General features: G+C 43.3%; 2 protein-coding genes across 8 annotated transcripts in view; both read left to right on the top strand.

Annotated features, from left to right (window-relative positions):
* Positions 1 to 2,568, top strand: part of tiam2b (TIAM Rac1 associated GEF 2b) — a 28,761-nt gene extending 26,193 nt beyond the window's left edge. For 4 of the 5 annotated variants that reach the window (XM_035524235.2, XM_035524234.2, XM_081717689.1 and 1 more), the window contains exons 22-26: positions 64 to 172; positions 493 to 551; positions 668 to 758; positions 939 to 1,026; positions 1,212 to 2,568. In XM_035524235.2, coding sequence (XP_035380128.1) covers positions 64 to 172; positions 493 to 551; positions 668 to 758; positions 939 to 1,026; positions 1,212 to 1,776 — 912 coding nt within the window. In that variant the 3' untranslated portion in view covers positions 1,777 to 2,568. Of the gene's footprint in view, positions 1 to 14; positions 173 to 492; positions 552 to 667; positions 759 to 938; positions 1,027 to 1,211 lie in introns of those variants that run through there. The other variant, XM_081717691.1, reaches the window with a different exon arrangement.
* Positions 2,569 to 3,305: 737 nt separating this feature from the next.
* Positions 3,306 to 8,406, top strand: cldn20 (claudin 20). 3 transcript variants are annotated; one of them, XM_081718454.1, is made up of 3 exons: positions 3,306 to 3,639; positions 6,720 to 6,801; positions 7,361 to 8,406. In XM_081718454.1, the coding sequence occupies exon 3, from the start codon at positions 7,510 to 7,512 to the stop codon at positions 8,404 to 8,406; it is 897 nt and encodes a 298-aa protein (XP_081574580.1). In that variant the 5' UTR covers positions 3,306 to 3,639; positions 6,720 to 6,801; positions 7,361 to 7,509. The 3 variants fall into 3 exon arrangements, with proteins under 3 accessions (XP_081574580.1, XP_081574581.1, XP_081574579.1); XM_081718455.1 differs by lacking the exon at positions 3,306 to 3,639 and adding an exon at positions 3,651 to 4,458; XM_081718453.1 differs by lacking the exon at positions 3,306 to 3,639 and having other exon boundaries at positions 4,489 to 6,801.
* The last annotated feature ends 5,000 nt before the right edge of the window (positions 8,407 to 13,406 follow it).

The raw sequence follows: 13,406 nt of genomic DNA, 5'->3' as shown, positions 1-13,406 counted from the left end.
TGATGAATGAACAGATGAGGCCTTAGCTGAAAGCTTCAAGACTGTAATGTGTGCGTCTCTCAGGTTACGGAGATCTCCATAGGAGAGTTCCTCATCCATAGCGCCGCACTCTGGCTGAACCCCTTGCCCTCTCTGGGCCGCATGAGGAAAGAGCCTGAACTCACACTCTTCAGTGAGTATGACTCAGTGGGCAACAGAAGATAGCTGATGTTTAAAGGGGCTGTATTGTGAAAGTGGTCATTGCTACTGTATTTTGGGTGGTTATAGACTATAGGGAATAGTAGTATTGGGATCAGTAGAAGCCTGACTATGAAATGAGAGGGCAGGTCTGGAAACTACAATTTTTAAAAAAATTTTTTTTAAACCCCTGATTTTCAAAAATAAAAATGATGTAAAACGCTGAGGAATACTGCAAAACTTTAAAGTATCTTTAAAGCAAGTTAAACATTAAAGTATGAAATATTTGTTTTGTTTTGTTTTGTTTTGTACCAGTCTTCAAACGAGCTATTATTTTGGTGTATCGTGATAGCAGCAAGCTGAAGAAAAGGATGGTGAGTCTGGGTGGCGGGCGCTAAATACGCTTGAGTGCTGAAGTTGGAAAATCGTAGTCTGTGTTGTGTATAAGTTCTAATCCGAATCTTTCTGTGGTTTGGGCTTGCTGATGCAGACTGCCTCCCGCTCTGGTGATCTGGACCCTTTCAAATTCCGATGGCTCATTCCTTCCTCGTGTCTACATGTTCGACCTGGAAACTCAGCAGGTGACGTGTTTATCCAGTTCTTTGCTGTTGTGAGATTTTCTGAGCAGACATTTGTCTGATTTTCAGTACATAAAAATTAGTTTTGAGGTTAAACCTCTTTAGCTCCCACTCCTGCGTCTGGCGTCTTAAGGCCCACTTGAATGTCTGCTCAGGTACCTCCTACCTCCCTCTTTTCTACAGGATCTGAGAACCCTTGTCTTTGGGAATTAGTTCATACAAAGTCAGAGTTGGAAGGAAGACCAGAGACAGTTTTCCAGCTCTGCAGCAGGTAAACTAGCTGATTTTTCAGGTTGTAAAAGATCTTTTTATCTCTAACCTACAAGAGACATCAGCAGACATCAAGGTGGCATCAGCACAAGGTCTGAAGAAAAATAACAACTATACAGTAGTGCCTGTCTTCATGTGACAGTGCAATCACCTCATAAATTTTCTGTTATTGTGTGTTACATACAGTAGTCTGCAGAGCAAGGCCAGGGCAGTGAAGGCCATCCGCTGTCTCCTGAGAGAAAATGCCAGAAGGAACGCTCCACCTGAGAAAGCATTCAGAGGCAACCTCACCTTCCCGAGGAGGAGCCACCCTTTGGCAGGCAGGAGCGGCTCCTGGCTCGAGAGGCTGCATCCTCAGGCAGAAGCTCATAAAGGCAGACCTCTAAATGAGAGCGGGCTGCTCGGTGGAGACACGCATTCGGAGCCCGCGCTTCCCAGCCACCCGCATGGCGCACCTGGAGACAAGATCTCCAACCTGTGTAAGAGGGCCAGGCTAGGCTCCCTAACCAGCTCCTTGGAGGCCCAGCTGCAGAGCCTCACATTCTCAGAGGAGCCGCCAGGAGCAAGCTGGCGGCCGTCCAACGACCTGCAGGCCAGTCAGATCGCCCTGCTCAAGGATTCCAGTAAAGTGGACCTTAGCTCCCTGCTGGCCAGGGACTACAGTGTGCAGAGTCTGTCTTCTGTGGTGACCGAGGATTGCTTCTATGACACAGTCATGGGCATCCAGAAAGCCACTATCCCTACACTATAGACACAACAAAATGGTTCAGTGTTGACGTAACACCTACAGTGTTGAATTTACTTTTACAGTGTTCACTTTTGTCCAGCTGGACTTACATAAACAATGTTGTGTTAATTTAACCCTGAGGCTTTTCGCTGTGGAGGGACCAATGGCTTGGGATTCTGAGAACACCCACAAATGACCTTAAACCTAAGATGAACTTGGCTTCTGACCTCTACTCAGACTGTGGATAGATCGTAAAGACATAACATAAAGATCAGCTGCAGTGTGTATGTTTGTCCAACACACTGCCTTGCATTCTGAGCACTACACACACAGGTTGCCTTCTCTGAGCTGATGTATGAGCAAGCCAAGGTTATCCTTTTTGTGAATATTGTGGCTTTATAGTTCTGCTTTCTGACAAAGGCTTTTCAGTCCTGGAACATCTTAATTTAATGAATTGAACAAATGTTTGAATTTTTTAACTTGAACAAGGAAATTCCTAAATCTAAATATTTTCTAAATTATAAATGTATGTCATTTTTATGTGGTGTGTGTGTGTGTAGTTTTTTCCAGTGTTCATATGTTTGCTGACTGATGTGGTAAACTCACATACCTTAGGTAAAAAATATTGGAATACATTCCTTTGTGCTTTACGGCAATTTACTGTACTGTAAGTACCTCCTAAAATATTGTCTTTTGTAGTGTTATGTAATTTATTTGTAAAATATGATATATTCACTACTTGAGAGTGCTTGACCTTTGTAAAAAAAAATAAGCTTATATTGTAATATTTAATAAAATCTCTCTTGCACTCTTCTGCTTCTGCTTGTAAACTGGGTCTCATTTTGTAGTAGAACGTCCTATAGAATTAATCCTTTCAGATTAATAGTTTGTTAATGGAGTCTCTGGACTCAGAAACATACTGGTTCTCACAGCAGCATAGACTGCCTTTGTACAGAGAGAGAGAGAAAAAAACTCACATGAGTCATTATGACCTCTTTTTCTGGAGCTGTTGCTTTGTTCAGGACTGTGGTGGGCGATGCTAATCGTGAGGGTGTAGGAGGTGGGCTTTGGTAACAGCTCTCTGTGTAATATAGCCTGTCACCTTTTCGATCAGAGAAAGCTGAAGTACATGTTCTCTACTGTGGGGGAAAGGTTAGATGTTTTCTATACAAAACATCCATCTTGTGTGAAATCAACTGTGATGGGAGAAATCTGAGTGCTCACCTTTATTGAATAAACTGGCATCATTTAAACAGTGAGACCTGTGGATGCAGATGTCACCAGCACAGTAAAAAAAAAAAACAACAAAAAAAACTTGACTGTGATGGCAAGCTAGCGATTCTCCTGTTGCCACAGTAACGTGTGTGGAGGAGTGCAAAGCCAGCCCACTTCACTCACATAAATGGTAAATGAGGCTCTAGCCCCATGCCCCCATCCGCTGAGGCAGGCAGTCAAGGGGAATGAACCCAGGGGAAGGGGTTTTCTGAGCACATGTTGGCAAGGGGACAAACTGGGGACACTCTCAAACCTGTCCGATCCTGCTGGAGGGCTTACCCTCCCAGTCACGCTCTCTGCTCCGTTCTCCTGTCACCGAGAGATGGATCCAGTTCGTATCCTCCACAGCCTAGGAAGGACTTTGGACAAGCACTCAGCCCTGAGGCTTTAATAATGGGCTACCAGGGCACGACCCGCTGCACTGTGTAGGAGTGGAACCTGCTCACTTTTTGTGCAGACTCTGGAATGTGCTGCGTTCACATATCCTCTTTCCCACACAGGGCTATGGACGGCAAGCTCTTGTGGACATGCTTTGGGTGCACTCATATGTTTCATACATGTACAGTTGGGATAAGTGCTGGGTTTTACTACAAGCTGGAGTAGTGCATTCAGGTCTGTACAGCTATTTTGGTTTCTTTTTCCATTTCTGTCTTTTCTCATTAGTTAGGAAGTAGATTGTTTAAAAAATAATAAAACTGTAGTCACAGTAATGCTAAATATAAATCCAGTAACCACCTGTTTTCTGTTAACTACTCCAAAATGAGTAAAAATATAAAATGTATTCAATAATTCAATACAATTATTTATAATTATATACATACATGCAATAACAATATGCAAGTATCTTTTCTTGAACTTGAGTTATGCCTTGCATGTGATTATCACAACAGTGTCAAAAGTGTCTCTCATTTGACATAACCATGGTCCCGGCTATTACCTTCAAAAAAAGACCAGAGTACCTCTATCACTTCTCAGAGGAAAACCTTCACTTTCACTGACGCGAAGAAACGGCTTCCTGCGGTGCAAAGCGGGAGCCATCATTCACCCACCTACTGTAAGAGTGAGCGCCGGGTTTGCCTGTGGAAATGAATAAGCCGTTTACATTCGGGTCCGTCCACTGTGATGGAGCAGGTCCACTCAAGTGGCTCGGCAGGCATGCCTCCACTTGAATCAGCACTCCTCAGTGGTCTGTGGCAGGTGTACAACAGTGCTCCTCTGTGAGGGTTCTCCAAGCAGTCAATGTCTACAAAAGAGACTCGGGTCTTTACTGCAGCTCCCGTCACACATCACGCTCTAGACAATGACGATGACGACGCTTGACTTTTTCTTTTTAAGATAACGTGAAGAAGAATTACAAGGAAAGCTCTTCTGCATGAAACTTGTCCAGGAAAGGTGGTTTTGCAGTATTTCTATCATTTAAATCCAAGGCTGGTATGTAAACCTTGCACAAAACACAAAAGCAATACTCAAAGTACTAATCAGGACTGTAAGTCACCTTGTTTTATGGAGAATGTCTTTATATTTTGCACATAAAATACACTTTTCATATAGTTCCTGTATCGCACAACAACTATGGGCCCCTTTTCCAAGAAGATAAAAAATAAGAGCAGTAAATTCATCTGGACCATTAGAGCAGTACTTCAGCCTTGGTTTAAAAAAACAAAAAAAAAAAAAAAAAAACAACATCCAAGTGCTGCTCAGTTAATATTACATTTCCCAGGACCTTATTTAATATGAGATATGTAATGATACACTCAGGGTGCAGTATTAATCATACTGCAATATAGACTCCAGTGATAAATAACTCTTCATAAATAAGTGCTCTGAATAAATGATAAGAACACTGGAAAAACCTCATGTCTACGGCACCTATAGCACTGAATGTGGTCTTTGAGTATTACATAATGAGAGCACTATTGGAGAAACGTAGAGACAGAAAGAATGTGGTAGTTCCTGTCTCCCATTCCCTCACTCTCAAACAGCCTGGACTGCACAGACTAGACATTCACCAGCCTGGTCCTCTGACTCCAGACACTTCCATTTCCCCAGGGGAACATGTTCTGGAGAGTGGACAAAAACATGCATTCCTAAGTGGACAAGGGGACACAGACCTAAACCTTTGAAATTAGGGAAATCTACGTCATGAGGGTCACACAGCAGTGATGCATCGTACTGACTGCCTCAAAGTCAAATATCACTTCACAACATGGTCAGAATCAGTATTTTTTTTTGTTTTTTTACCCTGCCCCAGTTATTTTCACAAGATCAGGATGTAGGCCAACCTGTGACATTGCTGCTGTGTTTGTAAAGAATATATGCACTTGATTATATATTGTGATGGCTGGAAATCTAATATTGATTTTTGTTAGATAGACTCATTAGCTATTTTGCAGTGACAGCACTAAAGTCTCACCAAGGGAATGACGGGAGCAATAATATGAGTATGGACCTACATAGAAGAACTCCCTGAGTACAAGTCAACTGCATTATTAATCCATAACCTCCTGCACAGTTCCAAAAGTGGGACTGAAACATGCTAAAACACTGGAATATGTCCCAGTACAGGACAAACACTGTATGACATTCAAGAACACTAGCACCCACACTTAATACCATGAGTACATCGCCACTGCCATACCAGCTGGGTGTCAAAGCATCCAGTCTGGAGGAGATCTACGCCTACTGTACCTGACTGCTCCACATTCAACAGTAGCTCCTGTGATGTTGGCCCGGGGCGGTGGGGGTGTGGGGCTCCTCTGCTTACAGGAGCTGGTTCATTACAGCTGGGATGTGTCAACTAAAGGGACATGAGGCCCCCCCCCTCCCAATCTGCTATTGCTGGCTGGTCATAGATTATACAGGAAAGCAGTGAAATGACTGATGGGTCAAGCCACATTGCTGCGTAATAGCTTTGCAATACATTAAATGATTCTATGGGTTTGGATATGCAGGCTGCAGGAGTGTGTGGATGGGAGTTTGGCAGGATGGGGTTTTAGGAGGTGGCAGATAGAGACAGCCAGAGTGTCTGTTTAACCCAGCACTATGCAGGTGGCCCCATTTGAGGCTCCCATTTACTGCAGTAGCTGAGGATATACAATGTTTACTGTGGATTACGTTAATCATGGGATTACACTGGTTTGTACCATCACAACTTACTCACAGAATTCAGAAAGAGAGCATTCATCTGCCTCCATCTGTAATTTCCAACTATCTGTGAAGGGGAGTTAGAAAATGGCAATGTTTTTCTAAAAAGTACTTTAGAACTCACATGTTATTTCCAAGATAATATGGGTGCCTGCTATATAATTAGTTGTCATAGCTAATAGAAGTTAATTTCATGCTTCTCTTTGCGGCTGGGAAATTGCTGTGCTGAAAAAATGAATGGCAGTTTGTTATTATTATCTTCATTTGCTGGGGGTACATTTCCACTGCACAGCCACGTACGCAAGAGCGACCTTCAGGTAAGAAGCCCGGAACTCTCTGCTCTCTGCAGGGTCGCAGTGCTGGAGATTGCCTTTAGTCCAGTGGTGAACCCTGCCTCAGTCACATCGAGGATACATGTGAATGGTTTTATTTATTTATTTATTTATTTATTTAACAAGACACAGAAAGGCTCGGAAACATACTTTTTGCTACCAAGGAGATGTTATTGTGATGGAGGTTAACAATTTGACTCTTTTTTGGTTCTCTAGTGGTCCGTTCCTCTCTTCCTCAGCGGTATATCTCTGCGAACTGCTCTTCGCACCTTAGCATACACCGAAAACCATCAGGAAGGCAAGTATACAGATCTCTATTTTTTTTGTAGAGTAATACATCGTTTACTTCAACAATGTGCATGTCTTTATCTACGAATGAAAGACATCACAGTTGGAAGAACAACAAAGGAAAGGGGCGATTTTGTTATTTTTCTCCCCCCATGCTGTCAAATGGCTGGGAGAGATAAGAAAAAAATCAATTAACTCTCACAAAACATGCATGCCCGTCTACATAGTAGAATCAGTTTTCTATGGGAATATTTTACCTGCCATTTTTTGACAAGAAGGTTGGCGTAACCCCATCGCCAACTGCCAGAGGGCTTCTCCGCAGCTGTAAAACCATAAAGAATAATTAGCCGACCAAAAACACTACAAAGTCACTTCCACCACAGCTAAATGCAGAGCTGAAATGCAGTCTGGCTCTGAGTGTTAATGTCCTAAAAAATGGAGAGGGGGGAGGGAGAGAACGAATCAGAAAAATACAGTTTCCCTTCCAAGGCACCAGCCCCCTGCGCCTCATCTGTCAGAACGTCACGCTTGCCTGCTCGGTTCAATTCTCATTTCGCTCTTTATCGCAGTCCACTGGAGCCTGTGCTGAGGAATTATCTGCCGGCGGGACCTGCATGGAGCTGATAGGGTGACGCAGAGCAAGAACGAGGGGCCACCGCAAAGTGAGAGTTGGGGGGGAGGGGGCGGGAGGGAGTCACGGGGGGCCGGGGTGCCCGCCATGCCGTCCTCCACCATGCAGATGCTCGCCTTCATCCTGGCGCTCCTCGGCGTGCTGGGCGCCACGGTAGCCACGCTGCTACCCAACTGGAAGGTGAGCGCCGATGTGGGCTCCAACATTATGACGGCAATCTCGCAGATGCAAGGGCTGTGGATGGACTGCACCTGGTACAGCACGGGCGTGTTCAGCTGCACCTTCAAGTACTCCGTGCTGGCACTGCCCGCCTACCTGCAGACTGCCCGCACCACCATGGTGCTTGCCTGCATGACTGCGACGCTCGGACTCTGCCTGGCTGCCCTGGGGCTTAAATGCACACACTGGGGAGGCAGTCATCGGTCCAAAGGACACACAGCGATTGCAGCTGGGGCTTGCTTCGTCATCGCTGGGGTCCTGTGCCTCGTGCCTGCATCCTGGTTCACCAATGAGGTCATCACTACTTTCCTGGATGCCAGAGTGCCCCAGAGCAGCAAATACGAGCCAGGAGGAGCCGTGTATGTGGCATTCATATCAGCGGGGTTCTTCCTGGCTGGAGGTGTGATCTTCTGCCTGTCGTGTCCCAGAAGAAGTCATGGTCCACTGGACTCCGGCTCATCCCACCCCGACAAGCCGCTCAGGCAACAGCCGCAGCCGCAGCAGGAGCGGACGACGGACGACCGGCACAAGAAGGAACGTCGCGAGCAACACAGCCAGACGGAGTCACCAGACCAGGAGCAGCAGCACAAAGAGAAGCCGTACGACAAGGAGCTTCAGGCGGACGGACAACAGCTGGAGCAGCCCGTGACCGAAAAAAAGCCCCATCTAGAGCCGGGGGGTCAGTATCGCTCACCATACCGCTCCCCATCCCGGAACCGACCTCAGGACATAAAGGCTGTCTACAGCCTACAGGACTATGTTTAAAACCCAGAACTGGCTCAGGGAATGAGGCTTCGGAGGACATTGCACTGCAGAGGGCACGCTGCCTCCCTTTGTGAAGGATACAAAGAGGTGGAGGGAATAAAAAATGCGGATGGTGGCGCGGGTGGAGTGATAACGCCATAGAAGTTATCTCCTTCTCTCATCGGCTCTTCCGTGAGTTGTAAGCGAAAGCGCAGGAGGCATTTCCAGAGCCTTGGATGAGACAAGCCAAGAATTGCATATCCTCAGGCAAACTCGTTGCTGCAACAAGCCTTAAAAGAGGACAGGGAGATGGCATTACACTTGAAATTCAAGAACGCAGCATGTATGAAAAGTTCCCAAGAACACTGAATTTTGTTCACTACGGAGCTGGTACTCACCAAAGGTTTGAACCAAAGTCTGAACGTAGTAGCTAGTTGAAATCATTCGGTTGCCAGACATTTAGCAAGCAAAATTAAAGAAGCAAAGCAGTTCTATCAAGTTTTTGCAAATTTAAGCAAAACCTCTAGTTCAATCGAATATCATTTAGTGTATGTTTTCTGTGCATAGCTTCTTAATAATTCAAAAGAATGCTTGGCTAAAATATATAAACACTCACTATCTAAGGGTGTTTTACACCATTTATAGATGTCTAGGACAAAATAAAATCTGGAAAAAATGTTCATGTAGACAACACAGGGCGTCCAGTTCGCATTTTCCAAAGAGTCAAGTAATAGGGAGACGTACAGATCATCTGAGGCAATGATGCTCTCCGCTTTCCCATTAGGCTTGCTCCGCATGGGCACACACTGCTCATTTATTGCAAGCTAACACAGATACGTGTATAAGTGAGAGCACCAAACACACACACACACACACACACACAGACACACACACACATACACACAATGGCTTTCTATCCTTACTTTACACTCTTGCTGCAAGGGGTAATAGGGTCTTGCACCCAATCATCTTTCCCATGTGTGACCGCCTGTCACTGGTGCAGCAAGCACAGCACAGGCTGTTCTGAAGCCTGCGGGACCTTGTTGTAGCGGGACATGGCTGTGTCGGGACATGGCCATAGCCCATTCTCTCGTACAGAGCAGGACAGATAAGACCCGGGTCCGCAGAGATTCCGGGCTGGTGAACGGGCCACTGATGGATGCTGACAGATTCATCAAAACCATTTTGTGGCAATTGCCATTAAACGTGGGACATGCAGAGTAAGAACGTACGTTTAAACATCACCTGGAGAGGGATGCTGGTTTGTTCCTCACGCCTTCACTAGTCTTTATTACGTGGCTTTTGTTTTGGAAGTGGTAGTGCGGTTGCGGCAAATCGTGTGCTGTTCCCTCTTGCGTCATACGGTAGGACACATGCTTCTCTTTGTTTGAGACATGCACCTGCAGGACAAACTACAAGACATAAGGACATCAGGGGAGGCACAGCAGCTAAGGAGGGCTTTCACTGTGAAATGGCTTTAAAACATGTCCGTGTTAGTTAAAAGCAACTCAAATTGTGCTATGCCCTGTCTCGTCTTGCTCCATTCTGCATGTATGCTAAAAAGACAAGTATGCCTAATGGCAGTCCTTTCCGTATTTATAAATTGAATCTAATATACAGAAAACATTTTAATAGGCAATTGTTTGATAAACTTTTGTTTCAGTTTTTTTTAATGAATTCTGCTTCACAATTAATCAGAGAATGTATGTTAGAACAAAAATATACATGTTGTACAATTTTATGCACATTTATTCTTTAGTTCAGTTTTCTTCTGGGTTTTGACATGCAGGACTACGTAAGGGCTTTGTTCAGTAATGCAGTTGTTCAGGCTGTTGATAAATTTGTTGGCAGTACTCATTATTAAAGCACAAGCCTGTACAGAAGAATATACTGTCTTCTTAATCCTTTGAGACTTCTGAAAAGGAGAGAAACTCTGACTGATGAATAAATGCCATCGAGGACATGGTGACATTCAAATTATAAGCTCTTTAGAGAACATACTTCAAAAGATCTGCCATTCAAAAGCCCAAAGTTAGACTTCCCCATTGTCACACTTAAAACAAATCTGGGGGGAAGAGTTTTGGGGGACATATATATACACAACATACATTTTCACTCAGAATTATGGACCGGGACCTTCTGCTTCACAGTCGCACTTTCTGTTCTGTAGCTTCGTGCTCTGCCTGCCAAACAAGTTCACGGTACGAGGCGCCCCGGCTGGCAGCGTGAGCCAGGAGCCAGGCTGCTTCAGACCAGGATCTGCCTCCCTCCCCCCCTCTGAGGGTAACCATGCGGCAAATAGACTCCGCTTACACAGCTGACTGGTCAGCCCTCTGTGGATTGCCACAGACACTAAGCAGTCATCATTCATGCAGCCACACTCTGCACCATGTGGTTGGTCAGATTATCATTGCACCGGCTTCTGCTTAGTTTGGAGAGAAGAAACACTGTTTAGCCATAAACTATGGCTTGAATGTGAAAGCTGAAAAGCTGTTTTTGCACACATAAAATGGGAAAATATGCTAAGTTGCATTCCCTTTGCCTAGAAGAACCTTTTTCATTATAACTGCACATATGAATTTTCACAGTGTATTCTAGCATATGCCTCCTATACAGTACTATCATAAATAGTGGAATGAAAAAAAGAATCAACCAGTATCATCGACCAACAAAGTAGGACTGCTAAGAGTCTACATAGAAAATACTCCCATACAGAGACATTTATAAAGGTTGTCGTCTCCAGGTAAGAAGGCTTAGGTCTCGAGGTACTCAAACCATGCCAAAGGACCCCAGGCTAACCGCAGGGTTTGATGGGATACATATGAACACACTGTGGTGCTTACGCACAGGGCCCTCCATTTGCTTCTACTAATGACGTAAATGATCTAAAGCATTTGAAAGGGGTCACTTTGCAAGCACAGCGATTCGAGGCTGCGATTGTATTTTTAGCAATGAACTTGACATTATGATAAGTGAAGCTGGAGTGTGCCTATGGGCAACATTGGAGAGTAAATAAGTCCATTCCTTTTCAAGATTTCAAAAACAGAACATATATATGATGACTGCAAATCATCACTGTATTTCATAAATATCTTTATTTTTATGTAAAGTGCATTGCAGTCTGTTGTGTAATGTATGGACGAAAAACTACAGTCCCTAATGTAATTAGAGCATGACAAGGAGTTTTAGCAGACTAACATTTTTTATATGAGCAACTTCAGGACTTGTAATCAGGCTACAATGATGCAAAGCAATTAAATAACAATGACTATTTAAGATCACTTATATGAGAAATATAAGTTTAGCTTACTGTTTAAAATATACCTTAATAATATTTTTGGAACTAGATGTTTGAAACCAAGATTTTAAAAAAAGCATCATTCATGCAATTGGACTTTTAGCTTTAAAATTTTACAGAAGTATCCTCTGTTAGAATTTGACTGTCACTTATCAGTCTTCTAGTCATGATATGATATGAAGTTACGCTTATATAGATCCTTTCTCAGTATCTAAGGATACTTTACAATTAACACACTACACAAAGATTTTACATCCAGTCAAAACACCAGCTGCATTGTGCTATTGTTGTGCTACAACATAATATTTGTTGTATGTTTGGTAGAAACATTATTCTGCATATCTCTTTTCTAAATTGGTATTTACCAGCCTACTGGTCTATTCACATGTGCAAGTCTGTACATTACAGTGTAGGCAGATTCATGCAACAGATCAGGCCAGCAACACTGGCATCACCTGCAAATCATCCCAGTACATTATCTACTACCATGTTACCCCCCCCAAATAAATCTCCAGGCTGCTGCTGTGTGGACTCCAGTCTGATAGACATGGATTTACTGAAGTGGTCAGTGATATTGGAAGCAAGATGTAGCCTACATATCTATTACTGTCATGCTTGTTTACATTACTGTGCATTTAATAATTGCTGCTGGCACTCAAAGGTTTGGGTTTTTTTGCTGTTTTTTGTTAGTTTTTTTACCTGATGCCATCAGATAGGCTCCTGCCCTCCAGGGTAGAAGTATGCAATTTACAATACAGATTACAGAAAAAGTTATACTGTCGTAGCCAGCAGACCTACTGTTATTGAACAAGTTATAATCAATGTTAAAACAAAAGTTACAATTCAACACACCTCTCATGCCATGCAGAACATATGGTAATTAAATTTAAATTAAAATTCTTAATCAAAATCATACCTTTTCTTTTAAGCTGCCGTGTGTATTTGGGAAATTCCACAAGGAAGGTTGCTGAAACCTACTTCCTATGCAGACTCTTTGAAAGTTTGCACCATGTGTGAATACACCTTATGGCCTAGATAAACATCAGATTTAGACACCTTGTGGACTCTTGGGAGAATGCTGTCTAAATCCATAGATCCATGCTAGTCTGGAGAAGAGTGGAGATTAAAATGGGCATTTACAGCCAAGGTATGGGGAAACCCCTCCCAATTATTTAGTCCAGGTGTTTTGACCACACCATGGCTAAGAGGTGTAAAAAAAAAAAAAAAAAAAAAAAAATCAAACACATGCAATCTCTAAAGACAAACACTGGTAATAAAACGGGTTGTACTGAAGAGCTCAGTGAGTTTAAATGTGGTGCTGTCATTCGAATGTCTGATTCAATACAAATCAGTTCGTGAAACTTCTACCCTGGTCAACTCTAGTGCTATTACAGTTAAATGGAAGTCTCTTGCATCAACAACAGCTCATATATTATTATATGATAAAAATTAATTGTTTGGCACATGGTTCGAATTTTGAGTAAAATGTGAACTTTGGTAGTATCTCCTAGTATATTTTATTCTCTGTATCCTAGAAATTCAAAATGTAATACTTAATACTTAAAGAGATACTTAATTGCGTATTTATCCTAAGACTTTGGACCTAAGTTTTAGTCTGTGTGCCAGAGATGTAGGCATTTCTTTAAAAAGCTATAGGCCTAACAATTAAATCACACCATCTGTCTCCGGGGTTTGTCAAGTCAGCTTCTTTTTAGCTTGCAGT

Source organism: Electrophorus electricus, chromosome 7 (genome assembly GCF_041902795.1).
Source record: "Electrophorus electricus isolate QZ-2024a chromosome 7, ASM4190279v1, whole genome shotgun sequence".
Lineage (NCBI taxonomy): Eukaryota > Metazoa > Chordata > Actinopteri > Gymnotiformes > Gymnotidae > Electrophorus > Electrophorus electricus.
Note: the sequence above shows the minus strand (reverse complement) of the source record. Positions and strands in the feature narration are given on the sequence as shown.